This window comes from Sturnira hondurensis, unplaced genomic scaffold (assembly GCF_014824575.4).
Source record: "Sturnira hondurensis isolate 20B ecotype Veracruz unplaced genomic scaffold, ASM1482457v3 Scaffold0013537, whole genome shotgun sequence".
Taxonomy (NCBI): domain Eukaryota; kingdom Metazoa; phylum Chordata; class Mammalia; order Chiroptera; family Phyllostomidae; genus Sturnira; species Sturnira hondurensis.
This window is the reverse complement of record NW_028086168.1, coordinates 2511912-2531066: the sequence shown is the minus strand read 5'-3', so window position 1 is coordinate 2531066 and position 19155 is coordinate 2511912. Positions and strand designations below refer to the sequence as shown.

The following is a 19155-nucleotide window of genomic DNA, read 5'->3' as shown; positions in this document are numbered from 1 at the left end:
TATCTTCCTCTCCACAACAAACCAACCTCCCCAAAAGTTCACCCTGGAAACGTCCTAACTGCATGAAGCACTAACAGACCCCCCGGATCTCAGTATTGAGGTAGCCTACCTTGCACAAGAACTGTGCCTGCCTTTCCTGTAAAATCCCTGTGGGCAACATTTGAGTCCTCCAACAGTGTTCAGATGCATGCCTCTCCTCTAAGGTCAGAAACAACAATTTTTAATTCCATGCAATCTCTCCTTATGGTCGAAATCCATTCAGAGCAAGAACGAAACAACCTGAACTACTTATCAGATCTCCATGCTCAACTTAAATGTTTCTATAGCTTACCCCTTTGCCTATATTCCCTTGTTGGTTTTCATAGACAAATGATAGGTTAGAACAAATATAGTTTATATTAAATGTTATCCTGGCCTTAGAAACTGACAGATGAAAACATTTTGCTTATTGCCGATGAACTACTTTTGATCTATTATCATAAAAAACAATTTCTATGCTACTGCTAAAACAGAACCTCACTTCAGGTTGATTTATCTTTACATGCTATACAGATGGATTATTTATTGAAGAAGTCTAGATGTGGACATATTCAGAACCACAATGACTTTATGTACCAAGTTACTAGACAGATCAAAGTAAAATCCAATTTTTAAAACCTTCTTTTTAAAATTCACATTTACATTCTGGAAAGGAAACCTTATATTTTAATGGTATTATATAGATATTACTTATTTCACAGTATCCTTTTCTTTTGTTCCACTATATAACTTTTTTGTTTTACTCTTGGCAGACCTCACTCTCACTGTACAAAACAGACATTGTTTTAAAAGGCCCGTTTGTGATACATGTCAGTAAATATGATCTCTCACTTTAGCTCAAGCAACTCCACGGTGTCAGTTTACACCTCCATGCTCACTTGGAAATTCAAAATACTCTTTTTTTTTTCCAGCAGGTCTCAAAACTAGACTCCAAATAGATATGTACCAGTCACCAAGATGTTTACCACGCCTCAGAAGGACCTTCCAAGAACTCTTAAAACTTAACTTGTTACTGCCACTTGGCTTTAAGCAGAGTGTGGACAATGCACTTTAATTAGCCAGAACATGGGCCCTTTTATTCACACACAAGGCAAGTTGAACATTCCAAAATCATGTGCAACTGAGAACCTTTAATGGTTTTCAACCAATTAACTAGGGCTGGCCAATTATCAGGTTAAATGAAAAACACTGTGGTACACACCTTGACTCACTTCACTCTGGCTAATAATTAAAAAGGCGGTGCTAGTCCATCCCTTACTCTACTCACCTGCCAAAGTTTGGGGCAAAAGTTTCAGCAATTCTAGATCTAACCTGTAAAATCATGTCTTCAGTGCTGACATTCCAAATTGTCCCCAATGACCCTAACGTCTACTCTGCCCCTGCTGTTAAATACCTGTTAATAATCACAGACTACTCAATAGTTATTAACAGGTAAGCAACAGACAAATAGAAAGAACAATGGCTGCTCTGTGTGCTGCAGGGCTTACAGCCCTGGGACCTCCGCTTGAGAACTCCGCTTTCCAAAGCCCAAGGCACAGCCTTGCCACCTCCATCCTCACCCAGACGCGAGATCGGTAAATTCAAGTTTAACTCTTTTCGGACCATACATAACATAGCTAAACTTATTTTAGAGCCTGAGAAAAAGAGATTATTTCTTAAAAATATACTCGGATACAGCTTAACCTTTAAGTAGCTGATCCTTTCTCCATGCCTATCTTTTCTTCCTGCACGTTTTATATAATATATATTTAAGGTTGGATTTTATGTCAAACTGTATGAATAGCCAAATATATGTTGGTTGATTTAATTAGGTAAAAAAAACATTTATCAAACATTTCGTATACATAGCCTTACGTTTCACGCATTACATAAAACAGACCTATGAAAGTGGAGATAATTGCACTAGAGAATGCAAATTCAGAAAACCTAGGTAACTTTATAAGCTGCACTGAAATTTACTGCTTCTTTTATGGTTCTTAATCCCTCCTACAAAATTCACATGTTTATACAAATTCCAAACCAGGAACAAAGCCACCAGGTGCTCCCCATACTAGCAAAATGCAACAAAATGGCCTTTTAACTTCCACCTTTAGCTACAAAATATATCCAAACTCACTCAAACCAATTTGATGTCATCAAACACGTTTTATTTACTTACCTATTTTGAAAGTATAAACTGGCCTGGGCATTTACCTGCGCTAATTTCAGAATCTCCTTTGCCAGCTATCAAAATCAGTTACAGCAAATGAAAAAATAAAGATAGGAAAGATAAACGATTATCTGAAACTACAATTACATAATATTCCAAAACATAAATTTTTAACTGATGCTCTCCAAACAGAATCTACTATGTTTATGGCTGCAATTAAGTATGACACGTCCCAGCAATAACAGCCCTGTGTGCTATGAACTGTGGCGAGGTTTCCACCACAGCTAAGACTGGAGACTGTAATCCCTCATGGCAAGCGATTATCACAGAGCAATGTTTTTACCAAATCTCACTACTTATCTCAGTTAGTTAGAAAACTCTGATTCCAGACCTCATTTTAACAGGATGTTTAAATAAGCAAATGTGCGGTCCTTCTGTACACCATCAGGCCTGCAGTAAGAGAGCCACGCTCCTCACAGCAACACCACAGAGTATAAGGGAACTGGAGGATGTACCTTATCCAATTGAGATGCCCAATTTCTTCACTTTTCTCTCTTCAAAAACTAGATTATGTAAATTAGTACCCTAGGCCCTTGCCCTACCCTGAGGAAAGAAAGTGTCCTTAGTGGAAAAACTGTCCACTGGACATTTTTCAGTTCTCACCTTGACCTCTGAGAAATGACCGACAGAATTAACCCTTTCTCCTCCCTGAATTTCCCTGCATTTCATGGATTCCCCACTATCTCTCTGGCTGTTTCTTCTCCATCTCTTTTATAGGATCTGTTGGGACTTTCTTCTCTTTTTTCCTCACTCCATCTGTAACTTCTCAGAAACCTCATCCACATTTGAGCTTGAACAAAACTTATACAGAGTTACAGTTACACAGATATGGTTAGGTAACATTAGTTATCTGGATACAAATGAGTTAACTATTTTATGTGCCTGTATGTGTGTATCTCCCTTGGATATCTTAATGTTACTTCAAACTCAACACGTTAAAAAATTTCTCAGCCTTTTCTAAATCTTTCAGTCCTGCTTGTTACAATTAGTGGCATCATTCACGCCATTATACAGCCTGCAGATGTTCCTTTTCCCATCTTTCCCTCAGCGCTCCAATCTAACCCACTGCCAAATCCTGTCAACTTTACTCTTTGATATCCTTTAAATGATGTCCCATGGTCCCTTTTCCAGTACCACGAAAACAAGTTCCCAGCGATTAAAACACTCTTTAAGGACTTCATTCCAGGGTGGCAAATATTCAAGTCACTCTTTCAAATTCTAAAACTGCAGTTAAAATTTCTATCCCTGTTTCATCCCAGGACAGCCCACAGACCGTCCCCAAAACCTCGTCGGTTTCAGAACACCAAGGACATTAACTTCTTGAACCACAAAGCCAAATCCCAATCTGAACTATAGTTACCCCAACAAAGCTTTTATCCCTAAGACTTCCCCATCAGTCATCACATCTAGTTCTCCCTAATTCAATCCATGCCTATACTCTGTGTAGTTCCAAGGCCATCTAAAAGTCAACCAGAAACAAAGACCACCTAAGCTCATGGCTCCCACACCAGCAAAACAACCGACTGATGCCATTATAAGTGAAGTCGAATGTGTGCGTAATAAATTCCTGGAAGGCACAAAAGTGACTGTGAACAGTGGTTGCACTTCAATAGAAACTGGTGGACAAAGGACTCTTTTCACTTTATATCTTGCTGTTCTGTCTTAATATTTCTGATAAGAGGATGTTAAAAAGCCAGCTTTTAAAAATAAATCTGAGAATGATTAAAATCAAGTCAGTAAAAATTATGTGTTTATTTTAGTTCCATCTGTCATTTGCTTGCATGTTCTACTTTTCAATGGGTCACCACAGCTGCTTCCCCAATCCTTGAACACCTAGGCCAAAAAATGATGTTTATGGACAAATTGGGAGAAAGACCAATATTCAGCATCTTAATGTTTGTAGAAAAGCCAGCACAAAAAGGATATATATTTTTAAAAAACAATCCAGCATGTATTTTAATAAGCAATCCAGCATGTATGTTCTTCTCCAGGCACCATGGCTTAGTTACTCAGTATGTAGCTAGCAATGCTTGCAGGTAGATTACCCATAAAAAAAGAACAGAATTCAGATTTATCTTCAGTGTTCAGAACTGAAATATGCCAAAGCATATTTCCAAAACAATGAGTTAGCATAGGGACCACAAACACATAAAATATATTATGTATTGGAAAATAGATCATACATCAACGTTTGTGCCATAAAGCTTGTTTCTATATTGAGACTCACTATTCAACATCTCAGATGGATTGTTCTTGTTAAGTTAATAAGAAACACAATAGTTGATTGGTTGGTTGATACATAAAAGACAGTTATAAGGATGGATGGAAAAATAAAATGTTAGGAAGGTGGGTGAATGGATAAATAGAATGAAGAGAAACAGATAGATCAGTGATTCTCAAACTATTTGTGGTAAGGGACCAGTGTTTTTTATTTTCCATCTGTCAAGACCAGTATGTGGTCTTACTGTGGAAGGCTTGGGCCGCATGTGAGTCACCACAAAAGTCTGACATACCCAAACTACCCTGTTTCGTAAGACAATCCCACTGATTATGTGCTGAGTTGTCACAACAATGTCATTTTGCTATAAAAGTTTCTAAGCACTCTCAGCTTCTATATCTAGCGTGTCTGGAACCAGTTACAGTCATACAGTGTCAGTCCATGGGGCCACACCTTGAGTAGCACTCAGATATCATCAGCTACCTCGCGCTGGTGTTCTGGAAAGAGAATCAGAGGACTAGGGGAAGGTGTCAGACAAACTTCTCACAGTAATACTGCTTTGCTACTATTTGGATTTTTGTCATGTATGGGTCTTACCTATTCAAAAACTTTTTTTTAATTTAAAGAAGTCATCTGAAAACATCACCATGTGATTCAGCCTTGTGGCTTAGGCGTGAAAAGACTCTTGCTGGACTTCACTGAGAGTTTAGGAAGGCTGCCCCCCAAGTGGAAGGCTGCTGGCTGCTCAGACCAGACATCCCCAGGGGACAGGGTCTAGGTGGGCCTTGGTCAGTTCACTGGGTTGCAGAATCTGTATTTTGTCTGTGCCCCAATGATCAGCCTCAAAAGAGCTGAGAAACTATTGAAAACCACATGAGGATGTTTTGGGAACAACTAGAGCCACAAGCTACTCATTTACCAGCAGAAATGGCAGACTCAGTAGGTCTGGGCCTAAGCCAAAGAGCAAAGACCACCCACTACTGCGAAACTGCACAGGCTAAACTGAATATAGGACATATGGATGGACAGATGGATGGGTGGATTGCTATAAAAGGCTCTGCCACTTCAGACTCTTAAGTTAGTATAAAATGCTTAGGTCCCTAAACAACTAGAAAGATCTCAACATAAGGGTCAATGACAGGGTCTCCTCGTGCATTCAGTTAAAGCTAAGATTGGCAATCTCAGAATTAAGAGATGAAGTTGACAATTACTAGCAAAATGTCAGTATTCCCATCCTAGCTGAGGGTCTAAAGCCTCAATGGGATGCACAGTCACTTACCAACCAACACTTGTTTTCACCCAAGTCAGGCTATGTTCTTCTTGGCCTCAAAACCACACCTTTAGGCCTTGGCCAGATAGCTCTGTTGCTTAAGAGTATCATCTCCGATCAGAGCACATATAAGAATCAACCGATGAGTGCACAGATAAGTGGATCAACAAAGTGATGTTTCTCTCTCTCTTTCTCTCTCTCACCCCCCCCTCTAACATCAATCAAAAAATTTTTTAAATCACATCCTTAGCATTTCTGCTTCTGCACTTCTCTTCTTATTCCCTTTTTCCCAGGAGGCTTCTTTGCCCACCTATACACATTCTTCCCATTTTTCAAGGTTCCATTTATACCCAGTCACCTTTACAGAGATGTCTGTGAACACCCACCCACCCTCCATCCATCTTCCTCTCCACTGCATTCAGTAGGTGTAGCTATAATTCTAAACCTTCAGACCAAGGGGCAAGGCATGATGGAAGTACATTCCCAAACATGGCAGATTCCTATAAGAAATGGCTAATGCAAATGGCTAAAAGAAAACAGGACAGGATTTCTTCCTTATCAAGCACCCACCTATGCGTTAGGCACTGTGCTCAGGTTATACAATGACAAGCAAGACAAACACCATTCTTGTCTCCTGGAGGTTAGAGTAGTAAGAAAAGAGAAATAATTAAACAGTATTATGGCAGTAGTGCTTCCGCTGAGGCACAGGGCTCTGGGACCACGTAACAGGCTCATCTAAACCAGCATGGGGGCTGAGTCAGGGAGAACCTCCCGCAGGCACGGCATCTACACTGATGCCTAAAGGTAGTGTAGGAGTTAACCAGGCAAAAAGCAGGGAAATAATGTTCCAGGCACAGGTAATAGCTTGTGCCAAGTTTCCAAAGCCAGAGGGAGCATAGCCAATGGGTGAAACCAAAAGACGTTCAGTACGGCTGCAAATTTCAGACCAGTCGCCAAAACAGAAAGGACTGCCTTATTATGAGACAGCTCACAAGAGCTTCCAACCCACGGGAGCAGCTGCTCCAGGCGCTGCCACCACACAGGTCAGACGGCAGTTATTTAGCCTGGTTTGTCTGTGTTCTCCTTGTCTCCCCAGGTAGACTGTCAGCTGCCTGAGGTCAGGAAACCTGGCACCCATCTCTCACCTCAAGGTACGCCGCATACTGCAAGCACAGAAGAGGAGTTCAATAATTTTTCATTGTAAATGAAGAAACACCGAATGTCCTTTAGGTGCCACAAAGGAAAGGTCAAGGGAGTTCACAGCCCCCATTCCCATCTCAAGCGGGAACAGTAACAATAATAAACTTTCAACAGCGCTTACCTGCCAGGCACAATGACAAGCAATGCATATGTATCCCCTGATTTCATTCCACCTAACAGCAGCAAATGACTGAACATCGTTTTGTCCTTCCCTATTTACTGTCTGCTGTGACTAGATGGAACAGTAATAAAAGCTAGAACTCTAGGAAAGAGAGCACGCAGATAAAGGATAAGCTGAAGGAAATCCACATGACCCGAGATTTTCCATAAGCTGACTTCTCATCCTAAGGGGACATCTACAGAGAATTCTTGGTTAAGATTTTACCAATTACTCTGTCATTTCATTTCTACAGAAAAAAACCCAAAACAAGAAAAACACTTCAGTTATATAAGCTGAGCTTCACCTAAGATGGCCCCAGGGTGCAAATCTACCCACCAAGATCTATTGCTCCACTGATTCTTCTCTTGCAGTTTTCATAATCTCACTCTTTCCAATTTAAAAAAAAAACAACGTAGAAATGGAGATCACATGGCAGGTTATCAGAGGGGCGGGGGAGGAGGACTGAGAGAGAATGGGGTAAAAGCTACAGGGAATAGGAAGCATAAATAGTCAGTAGAAAATAGACAGGGGAGGTTAAGAACAGTACAGGAAATGAAGAAACAAAAGAACTTATATGTACGACCCATGGACACGAACTAGGTGGAGAGGAATGCAGGTGGGATGGTGGATGCAGGGCCGAGGGGCATAAGGGTGGGGATGGGATGGGACAACGGTCATAGCATAATCAATGAAATATATTTAAAAAATAAAAAGAAATAAAGAAATGTATGCCCTGACCAGCGTGGCTCAGTTGGTTGAGCATTATCGTTCCACAAAGCAAAAGGTCGCAGGTTCAATTCCTGGTTCAGGGCACAAGCCTGGGTTGCAGGTTCAATCCCGCTCGAGGCACATATGAATGAGAGGCAACCAACAGATGTTTCTCTCTCACATCTGTTTCTCTCACTCTCTTTCTGCCTCCCTTCTTCTCACTCTAAAAATAAATAAAAATATTTTAAAGAAAGTAAACATTTTTATTGTAGGAATTTTGGAACAGACAGAAAGACAGACAAGAAAAATCATCCATAATCCTAGAAACGGCTATTGTACACATTTTGGTATGTACCCTTCTTCTTCCTCTCTCTTTCTCCCTCTCTCTCTCTCACACACACACACTGCTAAAAAGAAACCAGGATTATGATCCTATCAAACTGTACTGTAATTGCTATTTGTCTTGTATTATATCTCACTTGTCTGATATTCGGGGCCATTCCTCACCTCTAAGCATTGGTAATTAACTGTTAAATCATTAAATATAAATGGAAATACATATACACAAAGCACACTGAAAAGAAAAACTATAACTTAATTCAGACATGAAACTCTGAGAATAGTGGAGGTCACAAAAAGGTTTCATTCCTGAGTGGATGTTAATAGATGATAGTTATACTATCAAATGTTCAAAAATCAAATAAGTTTGTGAAATATTGGCTTACACAAAAATAAACTAGTTTTTGTAATAAGTGACTTTGGAGTTTTCAATGTTCTAATATATCGTGAATTCTAAGGGAAGGAAGAGCATGCCACACATCCTAAACCAGGGGTGTCAACCTCATTTTCACCGGGGGTCACATCAGCCTCAAGGTTGCCTTTAAAGGGCTGAATGTAGAGCTTCTTGCCCCTAGTCAAGGAGTGGTTACATTTACACAGTCCTAAAATTACATTCAGCCCTTTGAAGGTAACCTGGAGGCTGATGTGGCCCCTGGGGAAAATGAGGTTGACACCCCTGTCCTAAATCGAGAGGTCCAGAAACCCTTTGTTCACAAAGCATGTGAATGAACTAGGGCTCCAAGGAACGCACACTGGAAAACACTCTACCGGTATTTCAGTGCACTAAAACACTCACGGCCTCCCACAGACCAGCAAAAGGGCCATCCCTTCACAATTTGCCCTTCCATAATAAGCTAATTACTTCAGTCCTCAAGTCTTCCAAATCACCCCTTATTTTAAAAAATGTTCCCTCCCTTGGTTGGTTCTTCTACTTCCATCTCCCTCTCCTGTGATTAGATATTTAACTGAAAGAGGAAGGGAAGGGAGGGGATGAGATGTCAGGTTATAATTCCTACAAGTCTCAACCCAGTTGGTCAATGAGCAAAAATTGAGACTCAGTGCCTCAGATCCCTACAGCAATTTATTTCCAATCAATCTCTGGAATTATAAAGGTGATGAGAAAACCTGTCTCTTTTTCTCCTTGGAACTACTGTACAAACATCATCTGAATGACCCTCTCCACAAGTCCTCAGCAGTGCACCCAATCCAGACGCAACTAGGTCATCGCCTCCCAGTCACCATATGGACTTCGCCTCCCTGTGAAACCATACGGATTCCTTAATGGTGGAAATCTTCAGAATAAAATATAAATAGGCACTGCAGGTATATGACCCATGTCTGGTTTGTTTGTTTGTTTGTTTCATCACCTCTTTCTCTATCTGCCCCCAGCACCAACAGCTCCAAACTGGATCACCTAAACTGAGTTCAGAAGCAAATGCTCATGTTCCATCCACCGCTCCAGAGTTACCTTCTCTTCTAGGATACCTAATTAGAGGGCCTAATTATGGACATGTAACTGGCATGAGGCAGCACAATGTAAGGGCAGGAACATGGGTTTTAGAATCACAATCCAATCTCTGCCACTCACCTATTATGTGACCCTAGGCCATTGACTCAACCTACCAAGCCTCAGTTTCCTCAATAGTAAAATGAGTTAATAACAGGTACCTATTCACAGAGTCACTACAAGGGTTAAAAGAAAGAATATATGTGAAAGCACCTAGGGTTATGAAAAAAGATTTTATACACACATGTCAGGAGAGTATTCCATGGCTGATTCTGATGATGTCTCTCTGGGAAGCTCGGATTCAGCTCCCTGCCTTGTCTGGCGTAGGGTAGGTCATCCACAAACGTCAATTACCTCCCCTCTTCAAGTCTCCCATTTCTCCACCCCATCCTCCCCCCACCCCTCATGAACTCAGCCCCCTAGTAGCTACAAGCCAAATTCCGAAAAGTAAAAAGTAGACTGTCCTCAGAAGGGGTTAGGTATTACCTGCCCAAGATGCTAAAGCAAGTGGGCACCCAGGTGGGCATTCCTATTTAGGTTCCTTAGCAGGAAAAGTGACTCTCAATCCTTATTTTAAATTTTAAAAACTGGCTTTCAATCCCAGATCCAGGTTGTCAATCAGGCTCATAACTACAACTGAGAGTCAAAATCAGCTTGTTTGCTGTCAAGGTTTCTGCATCGGATTTGGGCCAGGTAGACAGGGTATACGTGTTGGGAGACAGGCAAGGGGAGGCAGGAAGAAACTTGCACAGAAAGTCTACTACGTGCCAGGCACTTCAAATATGTTATCTCATCTGATCTTTCAAAATACCACGAAATAGTTATTACTATCCTCATTTTACAAAGAAACTAAGGCAGCAGGCAGGCATTTTTTGAATGACAAAAAGCCCTTCATGAAAACGACTACATTATATATTGTCATCCAAAGATAAATAGAAAGAAAACACTCAAGTCAGTTCTTTAAGAAAAGCATTTTAAAACAACTTTTAAAATAAATATTTTCAAATTGAAAAGGACTTGAACAATCTACATCCCACAAACATTTCTTATGAAGTTACTCAAGCATGTACTTCAGCAAAATGAAAGCATAAACCAAAAAAGAGGGAGATATGGAAAAAGGAAACAGCACTTTCAGCCATGGAGAGAAGTAAAAAGAACTTCCAGGATGACAACTCTGTCATAGGGCTAACGTCCAGAATGGCACAGAAAGGTGAAGGAATCTGGGCATAAAAGCTTAAGGAACAACTTGATACACTGAGGGGATTAAGAGCCTATAAAAATTTTGAGACATGAGTAAAGATAAATAACATACAAACATATAAAAAGGCATTTAGAAGTACCAGGAAGAAATGTATAAGAAAGTCAAGGTACGAAGATGAAGAAACTGAAAGGTGACACAAATGTAAACAACTCTAAGAGTAAAAAGAAAGAATGTTTGACATTGGTGCTGATATATCATCTTCTGACTGGAGTCCCAGGCCCAGGATTCCTGACACCAGCCCCAATGTGCAAGTCTAAATGAATCACATTTATAGAATTGCAATAATATAATTGTTGTCAATGGATTTTCAACTCCAGGAATAATTTATAGTCCTAACTGGTGTGGCTTGATACATTGAGCACCAGCCTGCAAACCAAAAGGTCACACTTTGATTCCCTGTTGAGGTACACCCCTGGGTTGCAGGCCAGGTCCCGGCTGGGGGTGTGCAAGAGGCAGCAGATCAGTGTATCTCTCATGCACCCGATGTTTCTCTGCCTCTTTCTCCCTCCCTTCTCCTTAAATCTTTTTAAAAAAGAATAATTTATACATAAAAAAGGTCAATTTGGGGGCAAAGCACAAAACTTTTATTGGTAATTAGTTCAGGGCTTTGGAATGTTAGAGTTTCATTAATAAAAATTAAATTATATAACAGGTAGCTACCCAAACCTCCTTCACTTACAAAATGGAGAGTCAAGAAATACTGTCAAAAGTTGACCCCCAAAATAACAAAGATGACCTAACAGACAAACTAAAAACAACATAAATATTAAATTTGGAAGAAGAAAGAAAACTTAAGGAGCTACATTTCACTTTTATACCAGTAGTTATAAAATTGATAAGACAAAAAGTAGCGGTAAACAAATATTAAAGTTAAGTAGGTAACAATCTAAGAATTAAATACAGAAACAGTAAAAAAAAAATTAAAAGGTCCTCTTTGTGAGGTTTAAGGAGGTGAAGGAAACCATTGTTTTTCAACAAAAGTCCTTCTGTTCTATTGGTTTGTTTGTTACCAAGTGCATAAATCACTTTGACAAAAATAATTTTCTACCACACATTTTAAAAAAGGCAAAACATGAAAATTATTACTAAAAATTGGGAGTGGCAGACAAATATTATAATTGGAATTGTATTTACGAGTGGGGATAAAATACTTTTTCTAATAGAATGTTATTCAAATAAAAATTTTCTGCAATGGAAAGTTCTACTGAAGCCAGATCATTTTATTCATTATAATTCCCTATTTTCTGGTTTATGTACAATCAACACATATTCCATTTATAACCAGAAATGGTTTAAAATTTCAATGTGATCAATGTTCAGAGTCAGTGTGCCAGGTTGCTAAGAGCCCAATACCCACGCACACACCCAGCCTGGTGTTTGATCGTCAGAGCACATCAAGAATGGTGCCGTCACTTTCAGAGGCCCTGTTTTCAACATTCGATCTTCTCTGTGGTTACATGCTACCCTGAAGCAATGCCTGAACAGCACAGGAGGAACAGTCAGGAAAGGTGCCCTTCAGGAGGTACCAGAAAGTGATTACGTATATCATATACCCAGGAACAATCTTCCCTGAGAAAATGACAAAAAGCCCTGTAAGGCGTCTTAGATGTCCAGGCTTTATTTTCCCTTAAGCTCATTGTTCAGCTGGTGAAGTGACGTGGGCACAAAGGTGGGAAGGGGGAAACCGGAAAACTGCTCTGTAAACAGAGGGCAACAGATTAGAGCCCCAGTCCGGGGTCTGCCATTAAATAACCGCATGGCTTTCCCAAAGTTAGGTCGTCACCGTTCCCTGTCCTCAGTTTTCTAGAAGAAAAAAAATGGCCAATGTCAATTCTACGACGCTTTGATTTCTGATTTAGAAGGCCTTCAATTCCTGACCTGGGATTCTACTGCTAGCACCATTTTACAGATGATGAAGTAAAGTAATGAGCAGATTTTAGGAAATTAAATCAAGGTCAATTGCCATCATTTTTCAAACTTAATCCATCAAAGTACACTGCCTTTTGAGGCTGTGCAACAAAGTGTGACATATAACATTTGTCTTATTCCAACTTTAAACAAAGTTCCAGCAGAAACTCAGAGAACTCTTGGCAGATTGCTAATCTTGAAAGACAGTAGTCATGATGACTTAATTTCTTTAGTTCACTAAAATACTTGGCCAAAAAATTTCCAGGGATAGCACCAGATGAGGTTAGCCTACTACTACCTACCTGTTTTTCCAACTGTTGTTTTCACTGACGATCCAGTGAAATGAAGACACACTTTACTTTGGGTTGGGAAGTGGTTGTAGTTGGGGATATGGGCAGATGAATCAGGGCCACTTTCTCTCTAAAGCCAAGGCAACCTTACACGGCTACCCTAGTTCCACATAGTTCTGAGCTACTCCAGTTATTCGAAACGTATATAAAAGGGAATTTTTTTGTTTCATTTTATTTCAAGGTCTTTTTCCCTAGCTTTCCTCAGATAATGGGCAAGCCCACATCTTACTTTTTATATAGTTGTCTGTATATTCATAAACACAGTTTAAAAATCATTTGGGTCCAAACAAGACCCCTCCTTACAAAAATTATTGCATATTATTGTTACTTTCTTTTTTAAAGATTTTATTTATTTATCTTTAGAGGGGAGGGAAGGAGAAAAGGAGAGAAATATGAATGTATGGTTGCCTCTCATGAGTCCCCTGCTGGGAACTGGCCTGCAACCCAGGCATGTGCCCTGACTGGGAATCAAACTGTGATCATGTGGTTCGCAGGCCCAAGCTCAATCCACTGAGCTACACCAGACAAGGCTTTTTAAAAAAAAAATTTAGATTTTATTTATTCATGTTTAGAGGGGAAGGGAAAGAGAGGAAGAGAAACATCAGTGTACGGTTGCCTCTCCTGTGTCCCCTGCTGGGAACTGGCCTGCAACCCAGGCACGTGCCCTGACTGGGAATTGAACCTTGATCCTCTGGTTCGCAGGCCTGCGCTCAATCCACTGAGCTACACCAGCCAGGGCTTATTGTTACTTTCTTTATTTTATTTCTTACTAACTCTATTCCTATAACAGTTCCAATAAAATATTCAAAACTGCACTTATTTATTAATACAAGATGCCAGCTATTTGGGACCTTTATGTGCTCTAGAAAATAGCATCATCCTTCAGAACAACATCATCACATTTAGCAAGATGTCATGTCATTTCATCACATACTTGAATTCCACCGGCCATTTAAAAATCAAAGAACTGAGTACATGTCCACACTGTCACTCAATAACAGGAAGAAGACCAGGAGTCGAATAAAATAGCCATCAAGTCTGTTTCAGAACAAGTGCTTCTTAGCATTGCACCAACCCAGAAACAAATAAAAAACTCCTCCTTCTACAAGATGTCTACAGCTTTGGGATAGGGAAGAACTAATCGGTCACCAGTATGAGTCAAAGAGTTGGTTAAAACAAGGCTCATCCATTACTGTGTATTAATTATTAGGGCCCTTGGATAGCAAATATTAATACCAATGAAAGGACTGAGCCCTGGCTGGTGTACTCAGTGGATTGAGCACCAGCCTGAAAACTGAAAGATCGCAGGTTCAATTCCCAACCAAGGCACATGCCTGGGTTGTGGGCCAGGTCCCCAGTTAGGGGTGTGACAGAGGCAACCTGTCGACGGTTCTCTCTCTCTCTGTCTCCTGCCCTTTGCCTCTCTAAAAATAAAGAAAGAAAATCTTTTAAAAAGGATTGACTATATTTTTTAAGGAGTACACAATGTCTCAACATAACATTCAGACTTAGACTGCTCTATCAGAGAAACATGGGCCTTTAATAAATAAACTCTAAAGGCAAGTTCTTGGAAGAGGAGTTTCCCTCAGTGGCTGTGAATGGCCAGCCAGGGAAGGCAATCCTGAACCAAGAGGTCCAGCTGGCACCACCTCCATCTAGGCCATGGGTAGCCTGACCCTCTGTGACCTCACCGGTTACATTTCAAGTTCCAGCTTGGTTTCTCCTCTGGAATATAATTATCTTAAGGTATCAAAATTGAAACAATCTTCCTTATATCTGTAAACATATTTTCCTATACAGTCTAACATGAACCTAATGTAATTCATTACATCAGAAAGCTGGAACAAGTTGAAGGAAAGAAGAATGACAAAGCGGGCTCCTGATTCGATGGTATTTTAAGTTACCAAGTAAGACATAATGACATAATAAAACTCCTGACCCAATTTCCACACAATTCATTTGTCCAGCCCACAACCACTTCACCACGCAGTTGTTAATTACATCGCCGTGCTGTGTGGTCATTACATCACCAAGCTAGGAGTGGTGAGGCCTACCAAGCAGTGTTCACTTTTCCAGCTTGCTTTTCCCCATAACAGACAGAGTGAAGACCACCTACACTACCAAGGGTTCCTCTTCTCCCCAGGCCTCAGAACTTTTCTCACATTTATCTTGGTGTCACATCCCAGTGGACCAGGGTCTCAGGTGTCTGACTTAGAATGGTCAGGGAAGCGGGTAAGGGAATGTGCCCAGGAGTCTGTGTCAATACTCTAGATTCCGGACAAAGTCACCTATGTGTCTCATGAGGATTGCTTCGCACCGCCCCCCGCCCCTCCCCCGCCAAAAACCCCCACAAAACCCTACTTTTATTTCTCCTACCTCTAGGGTTTCTATGTCCCGAATCTCTTGCGACGTCCTAGAAGAACGTCACCACTCTGCTTCTGGCCCGTACCTTAACATTCCAATACCCAGGACCCACTCCTTACTTCCAGATCTTTGGGAAAGATACCTGGAAAGATACACTATCACATACACACACGCGCGCGCGCGCGCCCTGAACACTGTGACTCTGTATGCCCCCCACCCCTCGCCCCCCAGCTCCAGGCTGACTTACTTGAGGAAGTACCTCTGGCCAGTGGCCGTGAAGGTCATCTCCCAGCCCGGGGGCAGAGGCAGCTCGTCGGTGACATCGTAGGACTGCTGGCGAAGGTGCGCGTGCTGCTGCGCCGGGCTGCCCGCAGCGCCAGCGCCGGTGCCCAGCTGCAGGGACGCGGGCGACGAGTGCGAGCGAACGTGCTGGGCGCCACCGGCCAGCCGGGGCCCCGGGTGGCCGCCGGAGGAGTCGGTACTCGACTGGCGTGAGTGGGAGCCGGAGTCAGGCTCCTTGAAGAAAGATTCTGGCAGGATCTTCTTCCGCCACGAACTGGGTTTGGGGTTCATGACCGAGTTGAAGAGGGCTTCGAGGTCTGTGTCTAGGTCCTGCGTGACATGGATCACTTGCTGCCCAGGCGGCGGGAGCGGAGGGGGCGCCGAGGCCGGATTCATCTTCTGCAAGGAAAAAGGTCTGGTCAACTTTTTATTTAAAGTCAGAGGAGAGGGTACGGAGAGAAAAGGGAGAGAAAAGAGCCAGATAGGTGTCCGCCTTGGGATCCCAGACTCCCAGCCGTGAGACTAGCCGGATGGGGGAGGGGTCCCTCTGGTCCTCCAGAATTATGCAACTTTCTTGGAGCAAAAAAAGTTACCGAGAAGAACAGGAAAAGCGGGAGGGGTAGGGGGGCGGGTAGGTAACTGCACTCGGGACGCTGCTGAATTGTTGATGACAAAGAACAGGTCGCAACTTTCCAGAGCAGGCAGTCCCCCGCCCCCACCCCCTGCCCAAAGAAGTCTCAGCCCAAACCAACTCCACAGCTGGACCCCGGAAGCCCGAGGGGCCGGGCGCCCTGGAGTGAGTGGTGTGCGGGCGCGCTCCAGCGGGCACTACCTGGGCGCGCAGGGAAGCTGAGTCTGGCGTGCGGCGGCCGCTGTCGGGCCTGGGTCGCTCGGGTGCGTCCCAAGCTCGCAGGACTGGAGCCGGAGCCCAGCTGGCAGATCCCGACCCGCCTTGGTGCCTGACAGTCGAGGGGCTTCGGCTCTCACATCCCCTAAACTGGCCTCAGGCGTTCGGGCTCTCGAAGGAGGAGACGAAAAAGAAGCAGACAGCGCGGCCGCCGCGGCTCCTGGACTGTCCCATAAACAAAGTTTGGAGCAAACTCCCACTCCCAGGAAAGAGGCGGGCCGAACGTTGAGCTGCTGAATTATGCATGACCTCCAAGCCCTGAGCTTGCCTGCCCCCGCTCGTCCCTCCCCTTCCTCCTCCTCCTCCTCCCCCACTCAGGCTCCAGAAAACCTTGGGCGTGATGGGTACTTTGCAGGCTAAGAGGAGAAGGGTGTCCCCCACACCCACTCCTCCAGGTCGGCGGACCTCTCCCGCGGAGCCCTGGTCTGCATTCCTTTGAGTTTACCACGGGCTTGGGGCGGGATCGAAGGGAAAGTGACCAGAGCCTGTTTAATCAAGGACTCGTGGACCGAAACCAAGGCCGGAGGCGGCGAGGGCACGCCAGTGAGGGGCCCAGACCGAGGAGGGGCCGGTCCTGGGTGCGGCGCCCTCCCTTCGTACGGGGTGCTGAGGCCCGGAGCGCGGGGAGCGCCACACTGATCCGCGGTTCTGCCGGAGGGCGGGCCTGGGTGCGCCCCTGCAAGGGGAGACACCAAGGCCAGCCTTTCCAAGGGAGGCTGCTTAAGCGCTTGTGACCATATTTGGTCTGGCGAGGAGGCATCTGGCTGTTTGGCTTTCAATTGTCTGCTCGAGCGCAGACGGTGCCCAGAAAGTACCTCTGTCGTTAGAGATGCGGCTTCGCCAGTGGGTGCGTTGTAAACAAACAACCTTCGAATCATCCACCAATCCTCAGTTTCCTCTGCGGGGTGAAACAGGTCACCAGGGATTGGGAGGAAATTTAGACAAAGCTGGGTGCTGGAAGGGGAGAGCAAGAGTGGGCCCCTCCCCCGCCACATCCGCGAGGGTAGTGGGAGGATTGGAATGTCCCTGACGCCCTCCAGAGAGCCTGGAACTGGGATGAAACCCAAGCAGGTGGCTGGGAGTAAAGAGGGTGCGCCAGTGACCCGGGAAAAGCCACTCACCCTCCCACGGACTGAGTCTGAGCGAGGGGTGGAGACCCTCTGCTCCTAGATCTAGCCTGGCGAGATAGCTGCGGTTAGGAGGCCGCCTTACCCTCCCGAGTAGCTCAATTCCTTCTCTCCTGTTCCCTCTCCATTGGGGGGGAAAGGGAAAGTGGCTACTAGGTAAAACAGCTTGAAAGAAAAAACCCACCCCACCCTATTTGATTTATATAGTTCATGAAGTACTTCAAAAAACACAACATATGTCAAGTGTTTTGAGCAGCACCCAGCTGTTATACCTGTTTGCTAAATAAAATAGAATTGCATAAAGTGCAAGTATTGTGCCTCAACATTTCTATAAGGGTGAAATAAAGTCAAAATTATAATCTGGAGTTGCCTTGAAGAAGACAAGTTTACAGGAAAGACAAGGCTACCCTATAGTTTTGCCTTGGAAAAGGTGGGAGTGTTGGGGGGCCACTCCTCAGTGCTCACTGCCCATCATTGCCCAAAATAGAGCAAGAGCCCACCAAAGTGAACCACCTTCCCCCCATGATCTGTCCTTGTGGGTGTACTCTGATTCCACACTTTCCATAGAGTAGTACAGATCGGGGTTGCCTTAGAGAAAAACAGCCAGGTGGAACACCTTCAAAGATAAGCAGCGCATTGCTCCTTGCAGGAGGCTGGACCTCCCCCCATGCAGCAAGTACTGTACCCACAGGATCCGCATAGGAAAGGGGCAAACCACCAAAAGTGACTCCATAGGAAGTAGCATCTTTGCAAAAGCTATCTTCAGAAACCGCCGTAGTTTCTACAATGGGGAAATTAACTATGAAACTAAAGGAAGTGACTGGGACCCTGTGGTTATTCAAAAGCCGCAAGGCTGACCTGATAATTAAATGATGGAAACCTGAGGCCAGCCCTACTCCAGGGAGGTCCTCACCCAAGAAGGCCCTGCTTTGCAAATAGTACGTGGCTGCTAAAAGAAATGAATATGCTGAGGGAACCATAAAGCTAACCCTGTCATGAGAATCAGGGTTGGAATTGGATGGGCAAGGAAATTGTCTTCTTTCCTTAATAAGCTCCAAGAAATAGATAGTGAAGGACAGAGGATCAGATACCTGAAATGGAAATTGAATAGCAGAATAACTCAGAGCCTGTTAGATGTTCCCAAACAGTCTATAAGATGTGATAATGGATAGTTAAAAAAGATTTGCTTGAGTCCTTCCTTCAAATCGTAACTTCAGGTTAAATAACAGTTACATGTACCTTGTAGGTGTCAGGTACTGCCCATCTGAAGCAGCGTGGTGTAGCAGATACATGTACAATCTCTACA

The 19155-nt window shown here is 43.4% G+C and overlaps 1 protein-coding gene across 1 annotated transcript in view; it reads right to left on the bottom strand.

Moving 5' to 3' along the window:
* The window catches only part of WWTR1 (WW domain containing transcription regulator 1), a 128790-nt gene extending 111849 nt beyond the window's left edge, over positions 1 to 16941 (bottom strand). The window contains exons 1-2 of the mRNA XM_037061840.1: positions 16648 to 16941; positions 15781 to 16214 (exon numbers count right to left, since the gene is read on the bottom strand). Of these exons, the coding sequence (XP_036917735.1) occupies positions 15781 to 16211 (431 nt within the window). The 5' untranslated portion in view covers positions 16212 to 16214; positions 16648 to 16941. The remainder of the gene's footprint in view (positions 1 to 15780; positions 16215 to 16647) is intronic.
* Positions 16942 to 19155: the final 2214 nt, after the last annotated feature.